The sequence below is a fragment of the Zootoca vivipara genome, chromosome 1, assembly GCF_963506605.1.
Source record: "Zootoca vivipara chromosome 1, rZooViv1.1, whole genome shotgun sequence".
In the NCBI taxonomy this organism is placed as follows: Eukaryota; Metazoa; Chordata; class Lepidosauria; order Squamata; family Lacertidae; genus Zootoca; species Zootoca vivipara.
This window is the reverse complement of record NC_083276.1, coordinates 67,224,629-67,250,775: the sequence shown is the minus strand read 5'-3', so window position 1 is coordinate 67,250,775 and position 26,147 is coordinate 67,224,629. Positions and strand designations below refer to the sequence as shown.

The 26,147-nt window shown below is 41.2% G+C and overlaps 1 protein-coding gene across 1 annotated transcript in view; it reads right to left on the bottom strand.

The window, feature by feature from the left end:
• Window positions 1-26,147, bottom strand: part of GALNT18 (polypeptide N-acetylgalactosaminyltransferase 18) — a 269,161-nt gene that overhangs the window by 761 nt on the left and 242,253 nt on the right. The window contains exon 10 of the mRNA XM_035119072.2: window positions 11,402-11,566. Coding sequence (XP_034974963.2) covers window positions 11,402-11,566 — 165 coding nt within the window. The remainder of the gene's footprint in view (window positions 1-11,401; window positions 11,567-26,147) is intronic.

Here is a 26,147-nt window from a genome sequence, read left to right as displayed (position 1 = left end):
ATATCTCAGTTGAGACTCTTAACTGCAGGGTTGTGGGTTCGAGCCCCAGACTGGGCAAAAGATTCCAGGAAGTTGGACTAGATGGCCCTTGTGGTCCCTTACAACTCTATTATTCTATGATTCTTACTAGGTCAAGAGAGTCAGTTCCACTTAGAATACCTAGTCAAGAAGTGGCAATATCACAATGTCGTTGTGAGGATAAAATGGGGTTAGACCTGTGTACACAGCTCCTGGGAAGAAGCGAAGGATATAAACTCTTATAAGCCAATATAGTCTTGTGCAAACTTGTTTAAGTGTATGTCCTGCTAAGATTCCCAAATAGACCTGCAGTGAGATTATGCTACAAGACACAGAAGCTACAAAACCCAGTGCAAATGTCAAAGATGGCAGAAGGTTGAGAAAGAAGCTTTGCAAACACCCAACCTGAGAGTAAATAGCCTTCTGTAGATTTGTCCAACCAAATTCTGCAATCCTAAGCATTTTACCTAAAAACCAACAGGAATTACTTCAGTATAACTAACTGCTGGCTTTTAATTTGCATTTGTAGAATTGCCATTGCTGGTTTGCTACAACCTGATATCTTTTTAAACCACATCTGTCTTTGCCTAGTTAAGTCTGCATAACACCTTCTCCATTCTGTTCTAAGACTCAATTGTATTGAGAAAGCATTTTGAGATCCTTCATATGGAGTGATTCAAAAATGGAATAAAATGTAACAATTGTCATTTCAACAGAAATAGGAAGCTTTTAACAGAAATTAATTCCGTGAAATCCTGCCTGTATAAAAATCAACAGCAACCCGATATTACAGCACTTGGCTGATTTACTACAGTACTGTTACGTAACTGCAGTTTTCCACTTCTAGGACTTCACATATTTTCCCCATATAATGCTTCTTGTAGCAATGGAAAAATATGCTAAATTTGTGTTAACAGTCATGAAAAGAAAAAGAGGCTTCTTAAAGTAACACTTTAAAGCAACAAATTAATTAAGGTGGTCAGGTGTCCTACTTTACATAGGAGAGTCCTCTATTTGAAGGACTATCCAGTCCAAGGACAGGATAAAACCTGCCCAGTATCTAACAGATCCTCACTCGAATGTCAGCCACTTCCTTCTATATTCTACTTTAAGATTGTGAGATCAGAAGCAGACTGCATGGCATCATCACCAGCCAGCTGGTTTCCTGTCTTCTATTGCTCTGTAAACTATCTCTAGTCTCAAAGTTTTAATCCCAACCAGGATAGTATCACAAAGGAAAAAGAATCCAGTTTCCCACCATTCTGGTTGGGTAACTGGCCTTAAAGCAGGAGATGGGTGCATTTATTATTATTATTTTATTGTTTATTGAGTTTATATACTGCCCTATACCCGGGGGTCCTGCAGGTGTTCTGAGGGTTGTGAATTATGCCAGATGAGCCAATAAAGCATAATTTGATGTCAATATATATAAAAAGAATGTCTCAAACAATTTCATTTACCATACTCCTAATACAAGATTAGAGCTTAAGGAATGCTAGTTACCACCTGCTTTCAAGGTTATGTTTTCTCTGAAAGGCTATGAATGACTCCTATAACAAAGGGAGAGATTGAGCTACTTAATCGGAAAAAGCACTAGTAATCTTATCCTGACATTGTTGTCCAAACTTAATACCATCCTATGATTTGTGATTCTGATAAATTCTATTAATTTCAATCTCTTGTTTTTTTTCCTTCAATGGCGAAAAAAGAAGAATATACTTTCTTCCCTTTCCCTTTCTGCTGAATAGAAGTCAGATTCTCAAGGTTGAGTTTGAAGTGTTAGTCACTATTAAGACAAAAGCAGCTATGTAGATAAAAGGGATAAAGGGAGATAAAAGCAGGAGTTGTACAAAGATTGGGTACTTAAAAAGGATAATGGCGTCCAATTGTGCATAGCATATATTCCTAGTTGAACGATTCACAATAAATAATTTATTGAATTATTTTAACCCCATTCTCTGCTCATCCATTAGCTGTATCAGCGTTCAGTATACTACAAATCAGTTTTGCTCTACTAGACTGAAGTACTGGATTGACTCATGCCCATTGGAGTGGACATGAAGAGGAGATGGGCTGCTCATATATCAATTATCTAATTCATATAAGTCTTGACTTTGGTTGACTGACTGGAAGACTGCAACTAGTAAGTGGCAAGTCACTTGTGATTATATTGACCCAACTAATTGTTTCATAGTTGCAACTATTGCCCCATGATGCAACTATTGGACAATTTCCTAAGATAAGACAGTTTACACATTCAAGATATGAAATGAAAGGCTGTAATTAATTATCCTGTGATAAATTAGCATGAAACATTATTATTACACCACAGCAATGGGTCAATGAATTACACGAGGGCAACAGCCAACTGTGGTGTCTTGCTTGTGCAAATGGGACCTACCAACCCTCTCTCCTGCAGCCCCCTGTGCACCCCAAAACTGGCTCTGGGGTGTTGGCATCCCCTCCAATGCAGATTGGGGGTTGCAGTGAGGAGGAAGGAAAGTCCTGCCAAATCTACTGGAAAGGTGTTGGCTCTCTCCCATAAGGTCTGTTCCTTACACCAGTATGGAGTTTGTAACAATCCAGTAAGAAAGGAGCACATTCTATGAGTTATATAACCATATTCAGTATAAGATCCTCGGTTTCATGTTCAACAACCAATGTGGTATAACCACAGTAAGGATTTGGGTTTTCTTTTCACCTAGGTTTGCTACAGTTTTTGTTGTTTTATTAGATTTATTTCAGGATGGTTGACATGTTATTTCCTTTTCCTCAGTGTTCTTACTGTGCCGTTATGCAAAGCCAATCCTCTTAGAACACCACAGATTCAGTGAATAGGGATGAATTTCACAAAGCTGAGCTTCCCAAAAGGAACCTGCAATATACTGAAAATTCAAAGTGCAAAAACTCTGCCCCTGAAAGGAAGGTGGGAGGGGAAGCTATCTTTGTTTATTTTTCTTTCCTTCTTTACCCCCCAGAAAACCTACTCCAGATGACTGGGATATTCTCCACAGTGCAGATCAGGGGAAAGTGGATTTGGCAAAAGTCTCCTTGCCTCTCCCTTCCAGAATGGGAGTCTGCATTAGATCAGAGTCCCTACCATGAATGAAAGAGCCACTCAGGACTGAAGTCTTGCTATTCAGAAGTCTATCTCTATAGTAGTTACGTTTTCCTGCCAAAGTGACAAGGAAAGCCATTATACAGCAGTGATCAAAAAATACTTTTTGCTAACCTTTCTGTCCCAGTTGTGAGAAACTGTTTCCTTTACTGAGATTCTTGACTTGCATAGTGATTTTCTATTTTGCAAATTTACAATAAAGGTAAAGGGACCCCTGACCATTAGGTCCGATGAATCTGACTGAATGCTTGTATTAGAATATTCAAAAATATCCTCAAAATGTGCATGCATTTATACTTTTCATTAACATCAACTCTTGCAATCTATTTCCCTTATAATGGGGAATGCTAGACTGGATAACCATTTATATTATTTTTGTAGTACTTAACAACTATTTTATATATGAACATCTAATACTTTTAAAAATTAAGACATTTTAATAAAGACAATTTAAATCCGGCTGGAAGACAATGGGATATGGCAATGGAAATTAAATACTGAAGGAAAGTTAATAACACAAGCCCTACTGAGTTTAATAGGGCTGAACTGGATTAAGAACTGAGATTATCTGTTGTTTATTGTGCATTAATTCTGAACTATTTGCATGGAGGTTATTCAACACCTGCCATTTACCAAACATTTATCCTGCTTTGTTTGGGTGGATTTCTGTCAACCAATTGCTATCCCACACTTTTTAGTGCATTTTCCAGTCATTTTCTTTAACACAAAAAGTTTGCTTGCTTTTTAAAAATGGGTTTGTTCTGCAGGAGTACCAGAGCACCTTTATCCACTAAATTTCTTGGCATTCAATTGATTCTCTCCTGTACATAAGAACATAAAAAGAGTCTGCTGGATCAGGCCAATGACCCACATCGTTTAGCATCCTGTTCTCAGCAGACAACCAGAGGCCTCGGCATGCAGGATTTGAGAGCAAAAGCACTTTCCCCTGTGATTTCCAGAAACTAGTGTTCAGAAACATTACTGCTTCCAACTGCAGAGACAAAGCATACCCCGCGTGACTAGTAGCCTTTGACAGCCCTCTCTTTCATGAATTTGTCTATTCCTCTTTTAAAGCCATCTAGGTTGGTGGCCATCACTGCCTCCTGTGGGAGCAAGTTCCATAGTTCAACTATGCACTGCATGAATATTTCTTTTTTCTGTTCTGAATCTAAACATTCAGTTTCTTTGGATGCCCATGAGTTCTAGTATTACGGAAAAGGGAGACAAATACTGACAGTCTAGATAGGACCCTTACGAAGCCTGTGATATCAACATGCAAAATTTCCCCCCATCTCCAAACAAGTGCTTCAATCTTCCTCCTCCACCACCACCTAATAGTCTCCCAGTTCCCTCTGCAACAGAGAGGGGAAGACATTAACTACAACGTATACCGCCTACCCAAAATTAAAACCCTTGCTGTAGCCCCACAGAAACCAGGTATTACGCCTGCAAAATCTGAGCTTGCATTTCTGCAAAATCTGAGCCCCAATTCTCAATAGAAGCTACATTCCCACTTTAAGCATTAGGAGCTGATGGCTACAACTGCCAATGAATGTGTGTGAACACTTGGCTCCCATGGAAGCAAACTCAGCCATCTTCTTTAAACCTAAATAATTCAGCGCAGGCAAGAAGTCTGTGTTGACACCCCAAACCATCAGTAGGAGAGGGGAGAGAGAAAAACGTGGCTGTCAAAAAGAAAGCTCCATTAAAGCTGGCTGCCTATCAAAGGCTTCACCCAGGTTACTTTATATTTTAGATACACTCATAAAATATGGAGAGAACTGCTAAATAAAAAGCATCAGGGAGAAGGTAATGCTGCTGCTGTATTTACTGCTCTCCCAAGGTTTATAAGAAAGTTTAATGCCACTCCTCTCTCCCAGTTAACTTTTTCCTCATGAAAAGACTCATTTCTATAATCAAACAAGAATCCCAGAACACACAATTCCAGCCTGCAAGAGGATCTGCTGTAGTGGTGATACTTTCAGCAAAGCAAAACAAGAGAGCAACTGCCAGCTTCTTAAACAGAGATGATCACCTCAAAACAATGCACCAGCAAATCTACCCCTGCATGAAGTAAATCAAAAGTACTGTAGAGCGGCATTTCAGTCCTTTTCACACATCTGGAAACTATGTGGCATAGAAGATTCCTGCACTGCAGGGAGGTGGACTAGATGACCCTTGTGGTCCTTACAACTTCTCAATTCTTTGAACATGTGGAGGAGCAACAGGACTGTGTCAGCTGCTGTCCGCAGCTCCACTTTCCCTGTGTTCATGGGCTTTTCAGTGGCCTTCCCTGACTTGGTGCCCTCCAGAGGTTTTGGATTACAACTCCCATAATCCCTGACCCCTGGCTCTGCTGGCAGGCACTGATGGACGTTGTAGTCAAAAACGTCTGAAAAACACCAGGCTGTGGGAGGCTGGCATTGAGCCTTTTCTGCATAGATGCTCTCTACATGAATGGGGATCCTTTCTTGTAGCCCAATGGATACATGGAGATCAGAATGGAGAGTGGTCACAATATTGCTTCCATGCAACGGTCCATATGATCCATGCGACGGTCCAGGTGATCCATGCGACGGTCACCTCTAGGCTTGATTATTCTAACTCGCCCTTGAAGCTGACCCAGAAACTCCAGCGGGTGTAGAATGCTGCGGCGAGGCTCCTTACGGGGTCCCGGCCGTGGGATCACATTCATCTAGTGCTTTACCAGCTGCACTGGCTCCCGGTGGAGTACAGGATCAGGTTTAAGGTGCTGGTTTTGACCTTTAAAGCCCTATGCGACTTGGGACCCTCGTACCTACGGGACCGCCTCTCCTGGTATGCCCTGCGGAGGACCTTAAGGTCCACAAACAACAATACTCTGGAGATCCCGAGCCATAAGGTGGCTAGATTGGCCTCTACTAGGACCAGGGCCTTTTCAGTATTGGCCCCAACTTGGTGGAATGCTCTTTCACAGGAGACCAGGGCCCTGCAGGATTTGTCATCTTTCCGCAGGGCCTGCAAGACAGAGCTGTTCCGCCTGGCCTTCGGGTTGGACTTAGTCTGACCCCTGTGTTTTCCTCCCTCATGGCTTGGATTTATGGACTACTTAAAATGAGGCTTCATTTTAAATTTTAATACTGTATTTTAATCTGTATTTTAATTAATTGTTTTTATGTTTTATTGTAATTTTATTGGTGTGAGCCGCCCTGAGCCCGGTTTTGACTGGGGAGGGTGGGGTATAAATAAAAATTTATTATTATTATTATTCCTTCCAATGTACTCAGTCTACATGGTTTCCACTTGTGGATATGGTTGTTGTAAAGTCAGCCAGAGCTGCAGAATTTAGCTGAAAGCTGGACAATAAAACATGAGCCTTAATTGTTTCTAGTTTTCAGTTTATCCTTTTTCTAACAGCCCCTTCTCCAGCCAAAGAAAAACAACCCAAATCTTGAGCAAACAAGACAAAAAGCAACAGCAGAGAAGTCAAGTGGAAAAGATGGTAAAAATCACTTGGAAAATACTGAATGTAAGCCTCCTTCTTTTACTCTCTCTTTTCAGCATCCCAGTGTTTTTATTGTATTGTTAAACTAAGGAGAGTAGTGCATTATTTCAGCCTGACAGGCCATTTCTGGGGAACAATTATGAGCCACAGCAAAAGATGGTGAAACGTGTTAAATTATTTAGGATGGGTGTACCATTTGCCTGGTTACTTAGCAGCTGTATAATGTTACCACAACATCAATTTTGCTTTGTGCTTCTGCTGAGTTTAGTTTTTAGACCACTCAATGTGGTGCATCCCAACAGGGCATAATTATACTCAGAGGGTCCTTTAATAACTACCAAGCAGTGCTAGCAATGCAGGGAGATGATGAATGGGAAGAAGTGCTGTGACAGAAATGTTAAGTAGAGGCATCAGCAACACTTCTTTGGACCTCAGAACCATATACCTTCTAACAGGTGTCGCTGGGCATCTAAAAGGACGTATGCTGGAAAAGTAAAGTGCTCAACAGAAGGATTTTAATGTGTCATGAACAAAACTGATGGGGGGAAATGTTACCTTAGTAACCATGTTTGTTTTTCGGTTGGGTGGTGTGTTGAAAATGGGTAGAAATGTTTGCCTAACTAAGAATGAAGCCAGCATTTCCCATAAGCTGCTTCATTTGCCATAGAGCAATTTGCATATGAGAGCATGTGGTTGACTATATAGGTTGCGATTTCATCCTGTTCTCTGAGATCCCTGGTGTTACTGTTCCCAGAAAGAAGTCTCATTAAAAGTAGTCTCAAGGCACATATGGAGAAGCAATTTCAACAAATAGGCTTGAAAAACATGTACATTCACATAATTTAGGGAGGTTGGTATATGTTTTCTCCAATGAAAACACAATTTCCCCTCTCCCCAATTTAAATGAAATTGAATTGTTGGGGTGTGCTGAGACTTTAGCTGCCTGAATAAAGCAGAAACAGATACATAAATTAGAGTTAAGTAAGTCACACTTTACTAACCTTTTAGATTTGAGATTGAAAATAAGCATGCAGATTGGGGCGATAAAAGTTCCTCACCAAAGACTCCTGAGAATGCTTAGCTGTCATGGGGTTGTTTGTAGACTTCCAGTAACAGAAGCATCTTGCCTCTGAATATCAGTTGCATTGCACCAATATGTATCCTACTTGTGGCTTCCACAAGCTGGTCACTGGTTAGCCACTGTAAGAACAGAAGGCTGGGCTAGGTGCAATAAGACTTTTTGAAGTTATAAGAAGAAATAAATAATGGCTTTTATGGGTGGAGGAGTTAAAAACAAACAGCAAAAGCCTCTGAGCCTGGGACATGTCGTTATCAAGACCATACATAAATTTGGCCCAAGACACTCCCTAGAGGAAGGGGTGGAGGAGGGAAAAAATATCAAACTGCGTGTTATTTTGTTTTCTGTAAACTACGGTATGTTTTTCATTGATGGATAAATCATCTGCTTTCAGTAGCCGTTCTTGAATTGTTGGGGTGTGTTGAGACTTTAAACTCCATAAACATATTTCTTTGGGCAACCAGAGCAGCTTGTGATATAAATGCCCTGTGTCCTTCCTTGCCTTGAGGGCCCATATAATCTGTATATAACCTTATATCAGAGTGCTGGGATGTGAAAGCTCGTGCAGCACTTAGAACAGTGTTGTAATTTTGAATAAAATACTTTTCAAAATGCACTGTGCACAGTTCTCAATTCTGTTTCTCAAGCATTTTACATGATATTTTTTTCTACATATATCAAATATGCAAGACTGCTGCTAAGAATGCCTTTCAGTCTCTGGATGTATTTATGCACTTGCTGGCACTAGAGGACAAAAAGCCATTTTCAAATTCCGTCTATAGCCTAGTCAACACAGGTTCTTCACTTGACATACAAATGAAACAGAGAACCAATGTAAGGCCACTGGAAATGAACCCCTACCAAGGGGGGGGGGTAAGCTCTAATGCCCTTAGCACCTGGAATACACATACGGCAAAAGCAGTCAGGTAACAACTGGGTTGCCTCAGACGGTCAGCAGGCAAGCACTTCCACGATGCTGAATTTAACTTCCCCTGACTCCACGGACATGTCTTATGTTGCTATAAGAACATAAAAAGGATCCTGCTGATCAAGCCAAAGCCCATTTAACCTAGCATTCTGTTCTCACAGCAGCTAATTGGGTGCCTATGGGAAGCCCACAAGCAGGTTCTGACTCTAAGAGGATTCTCCCTACTTGTGATTCCCAGCAACTGGTATTCAGAGGCCTATTGCCTCTGGCAGTGGAGGTAGACATAAAGTTCTTCAGGCTACATTCTCTCTTGATTGTTGCTTATGCACCACCTCTTTCAACCCCATACTACCACACTTGAAAATGGCCTAAGAACATACTTTAAATATGGGAGTCATGGTTTGGGAGTGAATGGGTTACAATACACTCAATTTATATATACACACACACACACACACACACAAACGTACCTTGGTTCTCAAACGCCTTGTGACTCAAACGTTTTGGCTGCTGAACGCTGCAAACTGGGAAGTGAGTGTTCCAGTTTGCGAACTTTTCTTGGAAGCTGAACGTCCTACGCTGCTTCCGATTGAGTGCAGGAAGCTCCTGCAGCCTATTGGAAGCCGCACCTTGGTTTTCGAACATTTTCGGAAGTTGAACAGACTTCCGGAACGGATTCTGTTTGAGAACCAAGGTAAAACAGTGTGTGTGTGTGTGTGCGCGCGCGCACACACACACACACACACACAGCCTTACCTCTTAGAGGGTGTGTGGAAATATACTGTAGACATTCTGGTTTGTTTTTAAAGAACGGTTTCATATGCCCATTGACATATTTAATCTTTGATTCACTCTAATCTGCAATTTGACAGCTCCCTCCCTCTTCCCCATTCCTTCCAAACAGTTAGGTACGGGCAAAAGTCAAACTTCAGTCTCTTCACAATTTGAATGTATTTATGAAATGCAATGCTGTGGCCGTTTAAACTGTTATATAATTAGTTTCCGTTGAAACCAATTCCTTGGAAACAATCTATTTAGCTATATTCACACCCACATGGCTTTGGGTTGATACAGGTGGAGGGTTTGGGAGAGTGCATGCATGTGCAGCTCTGTTTTTAGAATCTAGTTTATAATGCAACGTGGTTTTTTTTTTAAAAAAGATATTCTTACAATAAATGCAATAACAAGACTGCAATACGTCTCCTTTGGCCTTCTCTCCAAATGCTGTGTTAGGGCTTGTTTCACAGACTTTTCCCAGCTGTTTTGGAACCTAGTACCATGAGATCTTCACTACCCAAATGGCTCCGTAATGGTAGTCAAAAGCTTCCTGGGTGACTAGGCATTTATATGTGCTTTCCAAATGCTAGGATAAGAAGCTGCATTTAACTAGAACAATAATGAATAGCATGGAAAGGGAAACCAGGATTTGGAAGGCCTGTGAAAGTTGTTTGGAGCTTTGTTATTGTCGTTGGCTTGAGCTTTAACTCCACTGGAAAGTTTGGTGTAGCAGGATATTTAAAGCACTCTGTTTTCATATAGGCACTCAAAACAATTTACTCCACTGTAATTTCACATGGGCCATAAGGACTACTCTCAAGTTTATAGTTTCATTCAGGATGGCAGCGCTGCCCTACCCTGTGCATTTTCACAATGCTGTAAAAATTAAAATATGATCAGTTGAGCATTCTTGCAAACAGATTTTTTTCATTTTCTCAGAGAGGCATACTCGTTTTGCTAGATGAAATGGAAGCAAGTACAATACAATGTGCAAACATCTCTCGGAGTCCTTGATTACTCTCATTAGTTTCCTTGTAGCTTACAGCATGCAAACCTACTTTGCATCACATTATGTGTTCTGAAACAACAACACTTTAATCACACTGGGTATTAGCAAAACAATCCTTTCTGAACAGCATGCCTTTAATTATTCCTTTGCCTCTTATCATCAGGAGACAAAGAAAGGAGCTTCATCTTCCCTTCTTCAGAGCTTTGTCTGTGGGTGTTAGGAGGAGTGTTTTCTGACATCTATTTTTAACTTGCAGCGTTATTTCATGGACACCACCACTTGTAAAGATGGTGACAAGGATTCAAAAGGGATGCCACTATGCATATCCATGCACAAATTTGACCTCCCTCCCAGTTATCCAGTCCTCTCTCTGATGTCTCCCTAGGTTTTCTATAGGTTGGGATCTTTTTTGGGTTGGGGGGGGGAGCATTCCGTCATGGAAACCAGAAATGGAGAACCTCATTTCTATTGGCCCAATATGACTGTTGAGGCCTCTCTATTCAACCCTTGGGACTGTTCCCAGGTTTCTCCCTCACCAGCCCTGATCCACGCCCTCCTCAAATGCTTTTGCTTTGCTGGAACATGTCCTTGAACTGTGATAGTGTCTCTTGCTTTTCTGGATGGAAGAGGAAAACATGTTTTGGGGAGGGCATGTAGAAACCTCTGGCTTCCAAGTGAATAGAATGAAGCTTATTATACAAAGTTATGAGACATTTATGTGGCCCCACCCATTTTTATCTGGCCCCACCCACTACTGGCAAGCTGTCCATGAGGGAATGCATACCTTGCTATGAAAATGGCACCCTATCCCTGGCTTAAGCCTTCATACCTGCAGTCTGAAGTAACACCGACCAGAGGCAGAGGCTTCCCATCTCATCTACCATTTGCTTTTCAAAGTAACACAGCCATTTCTTACTTGCAGAGCTGAGAAGTCATTCATAATTCAGTGAAAGCTGCAAACTCGTGTTTTGTTTTGAAATAAAAATCACCTGAGTAAATTGCCAGTAAAGCTTCATCCTTTTGGCTTTGGCATAACTGCATTCAATTAGTCGGGGTCTGCCGTTCACATCTACCAGGCATCTGTTGTCATCATCATCAATGGTAGGACTTAGAACACCCACATGGAACTGCTGGTTAGCTGTGTAATATACGTTCTGCAATGAGAAAACAACACATTTAGGGCTTTGAAGACACAGGCAACATTTCTATGAGAAGCCAATGGCAAGAGTTAATGCATGGACCTGAACTGAATCCCACACCACGCTTCAGCAACCAAAAGTCCTTTTTTTCTAGTAAGGAGCAGTGTGATATTTTAAAGTTTTCAAAATATCATTTGAGGAGTTATCAAACAGAGGTGAGAGAAGGCAGATCAAGCTACCTGCTTGGTAGGACAACTATAGTTCATGCACACTGTGGTAAAAGTTACCTAGGTATTACCATCTGTATTCTTCATCTTAATTTAATAATTGTAGTGCAGGAGTTTACAGGTTAACAAACAATAAAAGTAGGCAAGATACAACAGCATAAATCAATGCACAGCATGAATTTCACAGAAAAGTTTTAAATACTTGATGCTTCACCTGGTGCTGAAAATACCATAAAGAAGGTAGTTGGTGAGCCTTTCTGGAGAAGCTATTCCATACCGTGTTTCCCCTTTTTTAAGACGTAGTCAGAAAGTAAGCCATGGCAGCATTTTTTAGCATTAGTGAAATCTAAGACACCCCCCGAAAATAAGACATACCTCCATGCGAGACCGCCGAGCGCCCCAGCCAGCCAGAGGGGCCTGGAACCGGCTGCTGTTGCTGCAGTGAACGCATGGAGCGCCCTGCAGCGCCTGGCCTCTTCTTTTCTTTTCTTTTTTTGGGGCTGCCCGAGGCCTGCCGCCCTGCCACCGGAACCGGCGGCTGCAGAGCGGAGCGCTCCGAAGCGCCGAGCGCTCCGAAGCGCCGAGCGCTCGGAGCGCCCTGCAGTGCCTGGCCTCTTCTTTTGGGGGGGGGAGGAGCTGCCCGAGGCCTGCCGCCCCGCCGCCGGAACCGGCGGCTGCAGAGCGGAGCGCTCCGAAGCGCCGAGCGCTCGGAGCGCCCTGCAGCGCCTGGCCTCTTCTTTTTTTGGGGGGGAGGAGCTGCCCGAGGCCTGCCGCCCCGCCGCCTGAACCGGCGGCTGCAGAGCGGAGCACTCCGGAGCGCCGAGCGCTCGGAGGGCTGTGCAGCGCCTGGCCTCTTCTTTTGGGGGGAGAGCTGCCCGAGGCCTGCCCCCCGCCGCCGGAACCGGCGGTCTGCAGCGCCGAGCGCCCGGAGCGCCCAGCAGCGCTGGGCGGAGCGCCGAGCCAGCAGCCTGCTGCCTCGGTGCCGTGCAGAGCGCCCAGCAGCACCCTGAGCCAGTGGCCTGGCCCTTCCGAGGAGGCCTTAAGGTACAAGACATCCCCTGAAAATAAGACACCGTCTGTTTTTTTGAGTAAAAAAAGTTATAAGACGGTGTCTTAAAAAGGGGGAAACACGGTAGTAGATGTGCTACTACCAAAAAGGCCCTCCTCTTGTTAGCTACCCACTGTCTTAATTGGAAAGCAAGAACTAGAACATCTATCTTTCTGAGCATAAGTTTTTAGATATCTATTTAATGGTGTTGGGAGGAGGGGTCTGGAGAATATTTTCGGACAAGATAGACCTATACAAAAGGGATGTGCTCCACTTCAATCAGGATAGAATAACAGAATTGTCTAGAAATAGACCACTTGCGCTTATCAAAAAGGTGGCAGATCGGTTTTATAATCATTCAGATGGGGGAGGAAAGTCCTAGGTACTGAGAATGCAGGGGCACAATTCAGAGGGGCCAAGGCACCATAGGTAAAACATTTGGTGAAAGGAACTGTGTATATGTGTGTATATTCTGTAATGTATACACACAAGCCAAATTGTTCAAGCTGGAGTACTTGAATGTTGGAGTGCTAAATAAAGGTGGCCCATGTAATCAACATTGACTAAAGCAATTGCACCAGAATGATACAAAATACAGAATGTAGGCTGACATTTGCTCTAGAAACACAGTGATGAGAAATGACCTGGCTTTGGATTCACTTCATGCCATATATGATCTTCAAGACTGGTAGATAATTGTTGATGATATTAACAAAAAGGAGGCCTTTGAATCTCTTGATGAAAGTCTTTTATGTGGCTCTGAGAAGTCTCTGTTGTCATTAAGATAATACGTTCTTCTGCTCTGACTCAACTGACATCTCACTCTGGATCTCAACAGATGGCACTCCCGGCACCTTCATACCACAGAGACTGCTAACAATCACACTTGTCTCGTTCTTTCAAAGGCACAAGTTGTCTAACTAGATCAGGCTTCAAGAAGCATCCAAGCATGTGGGCAGTGCCGAAGATAGTGATTGTGTGATCTTATTGTTGCTCCACCATTAAATGTTAATCACCGAAACGGATGATGTGTGAGTCTTCACACTCCATATAGACTTGTGTTTTAGAAAAGTTTGAGGGAAATGCCTTCTCGTGGGTCTTGATAGCAGTTCTTGGTATCTATTTATTTATTATTGATGCTGTGATAATTGACATCATATTTGTACATGCAACAGTGAGTACTTTGTCGTAAAATATTAAGCACAAAGGAGGAGGAAGAAAGAGCACACATAAAACAGTCGGGGGCTCTGCAGATCAGGGCAGGATTCTTGGAGTAGATATGGAGTAAATGGCAGCATATAAAAGTTGAGTAGGGTATTAGGACAGATCAATATAGAAGTTAATTCCAGATCAGAAGGAGCTGTAAAAAGCTCACTTCTATCATTCATTCATTCATGCTGCTTTTGCAGATAATTTTGATTATTTGGGTTCATATAACTTTATCTATGGTCTCTCTTATACTTCTTCCATATCAAAAATATTTGCAAGCTCTTGTCAACAACCTAATAAAGAATGATAGAACATCAACACTGATATTGCAGCTTGATCCAAGCCAAGTTCACTTGAAAGTCCATTTGTTCCCATTGGACCAAGTCTTATTGGCTTTTCATTTAATCATCCCTGATTGCAGAGGCACAGGGCCAAACCAGACGTGACATTAATTGCATGGAAGCAATTAACCGGCACAGTTTTAAAATTTAAATAGCTGCCACCAGTGGGGGACAATTCAACAGAACTGTGACATGCAAACATTTGATTGATTGCGTTTACACCTTACCTTTTCTTCCAAGGAGCTCAAGGTGGAGTACCTAGTGCTCCCCCTCTCCTCATTTAATCCTCGTGAGCTAGGTTAGACTGAGAGGCAGTAACTGGGCTCAAGGTAACCCAGTGAGTGTCACAGCCAAGGAATTTGAACTTGGCCTTCCAGATCCTAGTCTGACACCCTAATCACTACACCAGACAAGAAGAGGGAGGTGGTGAAGACATATTTTAGGGGGATGAACTAACTGTGATTAACACAGGAACGCAGGAAATTGCCTTATACCAGGTCAGAGTCAGACTTTTTGTTGTAGTTGTGTTCCAGCTATTCTGACTGGCAGCAGCTCCCCACAGGGTCTCAGTCATTTCCCACCCTATCATCTGCAGCTAATCCTTTTGCTCTGCCCGCTTTATGTCTTGAGATCCTTAGCATGCAAGCAATGGTGACTGCCGAGCCTCCTAAAATAGATTAATAACTGTACTTTCTCAGCCACCCCCACATTTCTTAAGTACATCATCCTAGGTAAGATATAGAATTTCTGCCCAGGGGAATGGCATCCTCTTCAAAGGGGAAATCTTGACTCCAGTAATGCTAACAATAAAATGTTGCCAAGCTATCATGGGATGAACATTTGACACGAAGTTAATAACAAACTTTGAAAACCCACTGTAAGTGATAAAGACTTCACTTGATGAAGAATGCTCCCATCACTGTAAATTATTCATTGAGGCCTGGTCTATGGTGTAGCAAAAAGTTACAGCAAGGTGTCCAACTTAACACAAGATGATTATCTGAAAGATAAATTGCAAGCTCCCTGGTGAAAGCTTAATGTACACCAATTTTCCAGCCTGAAAGCTATTCCTGATCCTTATGACAGCTTTTCCAAGTGAAAACACACAGGAGAATGGTGTGCTGTTGCGCATTTGAAATGAGTGGATTCGGGAATGGTAGTTTACTTTCTAGCAGGCAACTTTCCCCCCTTGGAATGACAAAACTGTCAGCCTTGCAGTGATATTGCTTTTTATAGTCCTAGTGCCAACACCCTTATCATTTTCTCTGCCTTTTTAGGGCATGAACTGATGATTATTTGGATCATTTGTAATTTGAGATTTAAGAAGGCATCATTTGCCATTTTGCCCTGCATTCATCACTGTTTTGTTCTGTGGCAGTTTACACCACTAGGTTATATGCCTTGCTGTGGAAAAGAAGTACTTGTATGTAACTTGTGTAATTTACATAATTAATTACATAAATTACATATAATGTGCATGTTACATTGTCCTTATGTTATTCCATCCCATTCATTTTGATTTAAAGTGAACACAATCAAAAAAAATTTTTTTGGGGGGGGGGCGGGTTAATCTTGTATCGTTTGTGGACTGAAAGAAATAGTAGTGAACACTGATTGTATTTGCTGGATTTATTTCCATTCCCGATACAGGATGAATTAACAAACATCAGCAATTTCTGCTCCCATTTCCATCAGAACTCTCTACATGTTTGTAGTACACATCTATGGAAACTGATCACAGGGAATTAAGGCTTTGTTAAAAGTGCACATACTCACCCCCCCTTTCAAACTTGCAATCACATATCACCTTTCCCCCTTCATTTCCAAAAATGTTTGGATTTTATTGTCTTTTACCTGATTTTTGCTCAGCCTAGACTGAAGCACTGAAATCTCTCCTTGCAAGGAGTACTGAGGCTGGTAGTCGATTTTACATTGAGGACTGAAGCAACCCAGAAATACAGATCTCAAAGTAAAATCTCATGAAAGGTAAAGCATGACTTATATTGTCATTTATAGAAAGCAGCGGAAATGCATTGAAGCACAAAAATGAAGCACATGGTACAAAACAAAATCACAATAAAATCTTTGAAATTTAAATAGCAGTGGTACTTAAATGATCAACATGAGACTCCTAAATATATACTTATTTGGAAATAAATGTCATTTAAATCAATGGGATTTATTTCTGAAATGTTAAAATTGGAGTGTTCGGATGGATCTTTATAATTCCTTCTCTTTATTGAACAAATACTTCTGAATTATTTTCTATTGATCTTTTTGTAATGAAAAACTATACCCTGAGACGTCAAACACAGACACACTCCAGTCAACATCAGATACTTAAGAACTAATGATTTCTACTGTATAATTAAAGTACTTACGCAACTCTACACTATTTAAATCAGTATGTTTTAACATGCTTAGATTTTGCTGGATCAGGCCTTGAGTTTTTCTAAAGGGCTAATGCAAATATGCAAGAGTAAAATGGCTGGTAAAATCTTTTTTGAAATCCTACTTTTCTTCCTTGTCACTTCCTTTGTCCTTTTAGAAATTGTTTTGGCGTTATAAATGGAATATGCTTTGCTTATTTTTCTAAAACGCTGTATGCACTTGACAAAACCTTTATAGAGGGATAAAATCATTGCTTAGTTTGTGAGTGAAAATATCTCTGCTTTTCCCACCATTATGATGTACCAGCATTCAAACAACAGAAAGCTATTTTTTTGCCAGTTGTCAGGATTCATACAAAAGAGACTCTTGCTTTCTAAGTATCCCAAGCCCACTGCTATGAATGCAGGAGCGCAGATTGTAACTTGAACCCTCTAGCAATTGAAGTTCTTCCTTAGGGGCAAAAAATAGACCTACTGTTTTCACAAATCTCTGGCTTTGTCTTAAGCTTTTAGTACACAACTGAAAAAGCACCGAGGATCAAGTGTAAGGGCCCCAAAGCCAGTACAGTGGTATAATCTCTGCATTATACCAGCACTAGCTCTATGTTCTCATGTTACTACCTTAAGAAATACTAATACATATTGCCTTAATTCCTTAGAGTATAAATAAGTTGTATATTTACATTTATCCAAGAACATAAATAATGATATAATACAGTCACCCCTTCCTTCCTTCCTTCCTTCCTTCCTTCCTTCCTTCCTTCCTTCCTTCCTTCCTTCTCTCTCTTCCCTCCTTCCTTCCCTCTCTCTTCCCCTCTCTTGCCCCCCCTCCCCAGTTTTGATCCTGGGTACACCCCTGTATCGGGCTCCTACTCACAATGACTTGGGAGAGAACAGTGTAATCCTCAGCCAAACTCAAGAAAATAATAAAAAGCAGTGGTGGCCGGTCCCACCTGAGGTGAAATGGGAAGGTGTTGCCCCTGTCCCCTCGGCCGAAGTCTCGCTTACCAGGGCTGTGCAGCAGTGGCTTCTGGTGAGGTCCCATGAGCTGTTGCTGAACTCTCCGAAGGTCTTGTGCAGCTCTTGCTGGAAACCACTCTCACAGCTTCTCCTCACTTCTCTGGTGGTGTGTGTGTGGATGGAACAAGGTGGCTGCCTCGTTCTGCCTTATGAGTAGACTGGCCGTGATAAAGGACAAGGGGTACGACTTGGTAAGACCTTTTTTTATTGGCTAGGGATGACATGCTGCATGCACCACCAAAGCTAAAGGGGTCAAAATAGCAATCTGTTGGAGCATAATTTACTTTATAAATTCAACTGGCAATTAATGCAACCAGAATGGTGCTCGGCCCTATTTGAAAGACGTTGAAGGTAGTTAATGTAGTCTGGAAATGCTCCAATGTGTGTAGAATCTTAATTCAGAGCAGAAAACTCTTTTAGGTCTTTCTTAAATCTCTCTCAATTCCTACGCACACTAAGGAATCTATCTATTTATCTGTCTATTCTATATCTAGCCATCTATTTACACACACACCAATCCAGTGAACATGTTTCATGTACGGTACATGCTTCATGTGTGTGTTTCATGACCACATCCATTAGTGTCTCTAGTATCTCAAACAATGATCTTCAGATGGGAGGAGCCTGTCTTAGACCCCCCCCCCCGACACACACTTGATTGCGAAGCCTGCCCTGTTTATGACTCTCTTCAGCAGAACCTGAATTCTCCTCTCCATCACTACACACCCCACATAAAGCCACTTGTTTTTTGTAAGCTTCTGTCTGTCTGTCTGTCTGTCTGTCTGTCTGTCTGTCTGTCTGTCTGTCTGTCTGTCTGTCTGTCTGTCTGGAATGCATTCCTTGAGGGTACTTGGGGTGTTAAGATCCATCAGCCTCTTTAAGAGCCAACTCATATCTAATGAAAGGCTGTTTGACTGATCACTCTAGAGATACCTGTGCAGAAAAGCCTGCATCTAAGTATTACCAAGTGTTGTTATTTAATGGAGAGGAAGTTGAGACTTTGATTATAAAAGGCAACAGAGACATACTCTGATCTTAGCACTATGATCCCACTGTGCAAGGCTGGAGACAGACCTCTGCCTGCTGCTTTTTAAATAGCAAACAGAGACTTGAACTCGAACTTCGACTCTCCAGAGATTATAAGGATATTAGGTGACTGCTAGGTGGGTGGATACAGTCTCCGAGCTGAAAAATGTTTCCCACTCCTGATTTAGCATGCTGAGAATGAGCTGTGATGAGCTTTAGACTCTCCCACTTCTCCCACCTCTACTTTCTCTAGTGTGGCTACAGACAAGAGCTCAAATTAGCCATAGCATGTCATGTCATCCAAACATGACAAACTGTGGCTGATGTTAACAATTGTTTGTTTGAAGCACAATGGTTTCGAATCATGGGCTATGAACAGGGGTAGGCAACCTAAGGCCCATGGGCCGGATGCAGCCCAATCGCCTTCTCAATCCGGCTCACGGACGGTCTGGGAATCAGCGTGTTTTTACATGAGTAGAATGTGTGCTTTTATTTAAAATGCATCTCTGCATTTAAACGACTAAACAACAACAACAACATTATCCACAGTTTAGGGTTCATGTAACACACTAAACTGTGGTTAAGGAAAATGGCAAATGACTGCATCTACACTCTTCCTTGCAACTGTGACAGGGGAGGAGAAAGGACAGGGGAGCATGCAGACCTGAGATTCACTGTGGCTTGTTCTCATCACAGGAAACTATGGTTTTACCATGATGTCCAAATGTAGCCTCTAAAACTGGAGAAGACAATAGCTAGCAAGTTATTTATTTATTTAATGTTGCCTACAGACCTCATACTTTCCTGCTCACCAGTTGAAAATAGCTAATGAACTAACAGTTCAAAGTTCCTGAAGTGTAACAATTACTTGAGATCTGGAACTAGTTTGCTCTATCTCCCCCTGGAGATTAGCTGCTTTGGCATTTCTAGCCGAATCAATTTACTAATTAATCTCACTTCATTGATTATCTTTTCCTGCAGGTGTTCTAATTAACATGTCAGCTTCACATTTCAAGACAACAATTTGAAATCTGACTGCTTGGAAACAATGTAAAATGCTTTAAAAAAACCCACACAGCAAAACTCAAATAGAAATAAGGAAATGTGGACTTTAAAAATTAAAAACGAACTATTCCCGATAAATAATTACTTGGGGGGGGGGGGAATGGATCAAAAGAATCCTATAATTTATCTGTCTAATGTAGAGTCAGGGACACTAATCACGTTATATGAAGTCAAGTTTTCTCTATTTAGGGATGAAGATTAATAAATATATACATTTAGGATTAAGAATAAAGGGGGAAGATGGGGACATGAGCTTCTGGGATACAGGAACAAGACTGGTGATCTTAACCCTATATTTGTCGTTTAGTTGTGTCCGACTCTTCGTGACCCCATGGACCATAGCACGCCAGGCACTCCTGTCTTCCACTGCCTCCCGCAGTGGTCAAACTCATGTTCGTAGCTTCGAGAACACTAACCCTATATAAGATGGGTAAATTTTATGAGAAATTGATTGAAAAAACTAATACCATTTTGCATCACCCTCTGAGCTCCCTATCCCCCAACACCAGCAAGGTGCAATGGGAATCTGTGCAAGAAGCACCTGGTCGCGCTCCCCCCAGATTGTGCATGACGTGCATATGACGTCAAATGATGCTGGGGCCCCTCAATGTATGTGGGGGGAGGGCAAGTTGATGCCACGGATGTATCTTGAGTCGGCATGGGGTAAAGGTGCCATTTGCTGTCCTGCCTCCAGTGACAGCTTTCAGGTTACAGATCAGGGAAGCTCCAAAATGCAGCTCACACAAAGCAGCTATTTATTGTGAAGATTTCTCATCTTCATAAGCAGTTCTGAAAAGTGCTTGACAGCAAGCAATATTTTTATGAGATGAAATCACTTGCTTCAAAGTAATAATAAAGATGTCACTCATGCCAATCCTTAGGTATTTACTCAGAAGTAAATTTCATTGATTTCAACGGAATTTGTTTTTGAGAAAATGTTTTCCATCTCGGTATATAAACTGCACTTCCAGCAACAATATTAGTTTATTCTACTTACAACGCAGCCGTAAACACATTTGCTTGGAAGCCAATCCTATTGATTTTAGGGGCACTTAGTTTCACATAAGTGTACTTCGGTTTGAAGCAGAGTCATCTGCAAATTCAATGCCTTTTGAATTTAGCTCTCAAGAGACGCAAACACTACACAGTTATAATGCATAGAAATAAAGACTTCATATTTCAGTAAGGCATGGAAAGTGAAGTAGAAAAAACATAATAGTTGTAAGCCAGGATCTGTATCATGTTTTCCAAAAGCAATAAATAGCCTCTGTCTAACAAGTTTCTAAAACAAGCTTTACAAAAGCACCCAAATGGTCTGTGAAAGCTCCCCTTAAACCCAGCTATTTCTTTAATTATGAGCTATTTCATTTAATTAATTGATTAATTGATTAATTAATTAATTAATTAAAGAAATAGCTGGGTTTAAGGGGAGCTTTCACAAACCTTGAACTATTTGCATGTCAATTAATTAATTAATTGACATGCAAACAGTTCAATCATTTTTTCAAAAGGCAACTTTCTTCTGTGTCTTCAATGTTTACAGGAGACTGTGTTGCTAGATCCACCACTGATGTCATGTGTGATGACAATCCAAGGTTATGTTCCTTGGACGTACATGTATTGGTATGAAAGTCTGCATAGGTCAAGCCTATGATTAAAACCAGTTTTTCCTAGTTAGGGGTCAGCACCAACCCACAGGTGTTCAGGAGTCATGGCTAGTGCCGAACAGGACACCAGAGGTAGGGTTACCAGCATGGTCCCACCACTCCATCTCCAAACAATAGAAAATGAATAAATAGGGCCCTGAATGTTATCTGAATACCCAATATAGTGCCCAACAGATGTTGGACCACACCTCCCATCAGCCCTAGTGAGCATGGTCAATGGCAAAGGATGATGGGAGTTTTAGTCCACAACATCTATAGGGCACCATATTGACTAACTTTGATTTAGAATACTGTATGCTGATTCCACCCAACACTACTTGCCATCAATTTGTGAACATCTCAGCATTCACAATGACTAACTCCATCTTTTGGTGTAGTACTTTGTTTATGCACTCTCACTGGAAGTCAGGTATCTGGATGAAGAAAGCATGAAGGCCAGTTGCTAGGAGGCAACCGGGCCAAAGCTTCCTTGTCCAATTCCAGCTGTGCAATATTGACTGGCTGGGATAGACCGTAACAGAGTGGCACAATCTACTGAAAGTAACACACTCTGGATTGGGAACTTCTGCATGATGGATGTTTTCAATCTGTGGTGCATTACTGTCAATGGCCTGAAAACATGTGTGGGGAAATGCATGAAAAGTGAAAGGAAGGGGTTTCTTTAAAAACAACAACTGGTGTACCTCAAAATGGCAAGTTTGGCAGCAAAAATCTAAACTCACAGAAATTCAGTGCCATAGTCAGAACACCCTGACGAAGAATATGGCAGTTTGGGATTCAGAATTTAAATGAAACCTATGTACTAGGACTTCACGTTATAAACAGTGGCACTGGTAGAAGAAGAAGAAGAAGAGTTTGGATTTGATATCCCGCTTTATCACTACCCGAAGGAGTCTCAAAGCGGCTAACAATCTCCTTTCCCCTCCTCCCCCACAACAGACCCACCCTGTGGGTGGGGCTGAGAGACTTCAAAGAAGTGCGAATAGCCCAAGGTCACCCAGCAGCTGCATGTGGAGGAGCGGAGACGCGAACCCGGTTGCCCAGATTAGGAGTCTACCGCTCTTAACCACTATACCACACTGGTACGGACTTTGCCCATGAATAAACTATCAGGTCAACAAAGAAAAGAAAACCAAACCAAACTAAACCATGGAACAGATGGCTCAGCAGTAGTATCCGGTTAGTTGACTCCCCATTCCCAAACTTAAGTCTCAAAAATTTCTTGCATAACAGTTCTTCTTCATCATAGAATGATAATGGACACCTTCTGTTTGAGCCTTTTTTTAAAAAGTGAAGAATTCATCCCAAGGCGAATCTCTGTTGTTGGTAAAATACCATATAAATTTTACATTATTTCTAGGACGCCACTTTGAATTGTGCAAAGCATTGATGCTCTTGTACACATATACTTAATAAATTGAACATGGGAGACAAATAAAGGACTATTTGGAGAATCAAACTAAGCTTTCAGGCACCATCAATAATTCCACTAAGCCATTATAACTTGCAGCAGAAGCAAAATGGTATAAAATGTTAAGAGGTCTCTTACAAATCTGCTTGTTTCCAGCTGAATCCCTGAAATAAAAACAAACTGCATTTTCTTTCCACCCTAGAATTAAAATTGCTGGCTTCTGAACCTTTTTTTTTTTTAAAGAGAGCTTTGTATTTATTACAGTCAGAACCACAGGAGGACCTGCATGTGAGAGACTGAATGTCTAGCACTATTTGCTCTTAGTGTCTTGCCCTTGTCAAGACTTACAATGAGAGGGTAGTGGGGAAACCTAGAGAATTAAAAATTGCGCCACTTGTACTTAAGGACTTAAAAGATGAAGAACTGACTAAAGAGCACGTTGGAGGCCAACAGACTGGTTCACACAAGATGGTAGACCCTTTGTGGAAATCTTGGGAGGCATGTAAAGCAGCCACACTATTTGGGGCTAGGCAGCATCCATGCTGTTTGGAGACTGTTGCATGCTTCTGGGTTTTGTGCAATCATAGAAGCTTCAGAAAGAGGTGTTGGAATTAGGAAAATAACAGCAGTCACATATCTGCTGAGTCAGGGGTAGCCAAAGCGGTGCCCTTACTCCTGTTAGTCCAGCTAGTGCGGGTTGATAGTCAGGGATTCGAGGAGTTCACAAATCTGGGGTTCCCCAACATTTTGGCTGCCCCTGCGCGAATTGAAGGCATTGACTAACACACACAATAGGGGCCTGGCCATGAGCGCCACCCAGTCCATCTCACGGTGGAGTAACTTACTTGAGAGATTCCCTCACCTCTTATGTTCCCACTCCACCACTTAGATCTGCCAAACTGGCACTTTTGCAAGTGCCTCATAGCAGCCATTTCACACTTGCATGAAATCAATCTTTTAGTGTGGCATCGCCTGCACTTTTAAATTCCCTGCAGGCACCTTCACTGTATTGTTTACAGAGCCTGTCCAGGCATGCCTACCCATGTGTGTGATTTTATGAGGTATACTTTAAAAATAAATAAATAAATTTTATTTTATATTTAATTTTATGATGTAACTTGCTTTTGATTATTGCTTTTCAATGGTATTTTAAAAGAATATTCTAGTCACTTGGAGGTCTTTTGTTCTAGAAAGCGGACTTCTACTTTTGTTAAATAAACCAATATTGAATCGGACTCAAGGTGGAAGGAATGGACAGAATGCCCATAAATTTGCTACTAATTTTCAAGACATTAGGGGGCAGCAACAAATGTTTTCATTTGTTTGTTAAAGGTATTGTACAAGAGAGTAATAATATAATACTGTATAAAACCACAGATTAAAAAGACAAGTAACAACTAAAACATAGCAGCTAATTAAAATTGGATCCAGGAAATAAACAACTATTTGACTTTTAGAAGACATCTGAAATGGGAAGTTTTTAATGTTTGATGTTTTATTGCGTTTTTAATATTTTGTTGGGAGCTGCCCAGAGTGGCTGGGGCAACCCAGTCAAGATGGGTGGCATATAAATAATATCATCCTCATCAACACCACCATCACCACCAATATCACCAAAAATGTATCAGACATAGCAGCTCTTATGGGTGGTATGGGTGGTATCCAACAAAGTAGTCCACTAGTTCAAAACCTTCTGTCTGTGCAATGAATTTCCCCTCCCTTTCCTTATCCTATTATGGGCTTTCCCCCAACTGTGCAGAGCAGATTTGAGGGGGTGCACAGGAGGAAAGAGAGCAGTTCCATTGTGCAAACAGAAATCCTTATGCTAATGGAACTGCTTTGTTGGATTCTGCCTTCTGTTCATGAGTATTATAGAGGATCACTGATAATTTAACTGGTTGGAAGGGGAAAAGAAAGAAGCCAAGATTCAATTATGCTGGGTTGTATTACAAACATATAAAAGCAACATATATTGATATGAATTGGCATTTTGTCAAGGTAAAAAGATACATTTCTCACTTGGCAAGAATTTCGGATGGTTATTTTTCTTTTTGAGTTAAGATTTATTTGATGTACAACCCACAACCATAAAAATAAATGGGAATGTTGCTATTTGGCTAAACAGGTTAAAGGTTGCTGGCTAACAAAGTATGTTTACTACATTACATGTTGACTTGGAGGTAAGCTTCGCTGAGTTCAATGTGAGTTCAATGGAATTTTACTCTACTGTGAGTCTAGTTCCCCCCCCCCCATTGTATGTGAAATAAATTATGGGGAAAAGTTGAAGAACAGAGGCACATATAAAGGCCAATAATTTTTTTTTTGCATAACCCTATAAAGCTGCAATTATAAGTATGCTTACCCAGAAGTCTCAATGAGACCAACACAGCTGCTGTAGATACATTATTCGGAACATTCTGCAATGTAATTCTGCAAGCCAGAATGTAATTCTGCATTATTATTATTATTTTAAAAACTTGAGTTAACTTTGTTTAGAATTTTTCTTATTCCTTTTTGCAGTTGAGTTTTTAAATATTGTCTTACTTAAACCAATTTGCTGCTAAATATGGATGTGGTCTCGAAATAAAATGTAGATTTAAACATTTATTGAGAGACATTTAACATATGAATTGTCACTGCAGAAACTTGTTTCATACAATACTAATAGTCACACTCTATTTGTATGGACATCTTCCGTAATTTCTCTAATATCACTGCAACCACGTGGGGTTTGGACTTACTCTCCAACTGAAGGCAGTGGGAACTTTTCCTCTGGCAGAGTTTTAAGTGGGCAGAATGCTCGCAATATTGAGCATGACTCAGCCAAAGTGAAATTAATTTAACAAGTCCCATTAACGCCAATGGAAGAGTTAAGCACATGCATAAATCTCTCCCATGGAGATCAACAGGTTCAAGAGTGCTAACCCCCGTAGCCTGCAATATTTCTATTACATTTGCAAAAAAAGAAAAGAGCAGTAAATCTTAGGTAGAATGGTGTAATGCTTAATGCATCCAAAACTAAAAATAGGCTGCCTGTACCCTGTTGAGAATATCCTGCGGAGATAAACATCACAATCTAGGGTTGGCTGATTTTGTTCGGCAAAATGTAAAATACTGTACACAAAAATATCAAGAGAATTTGATTTACTTGCAATTCAGGCAGAGCTGTGCCAAGCACAACTGGAGGAAAGG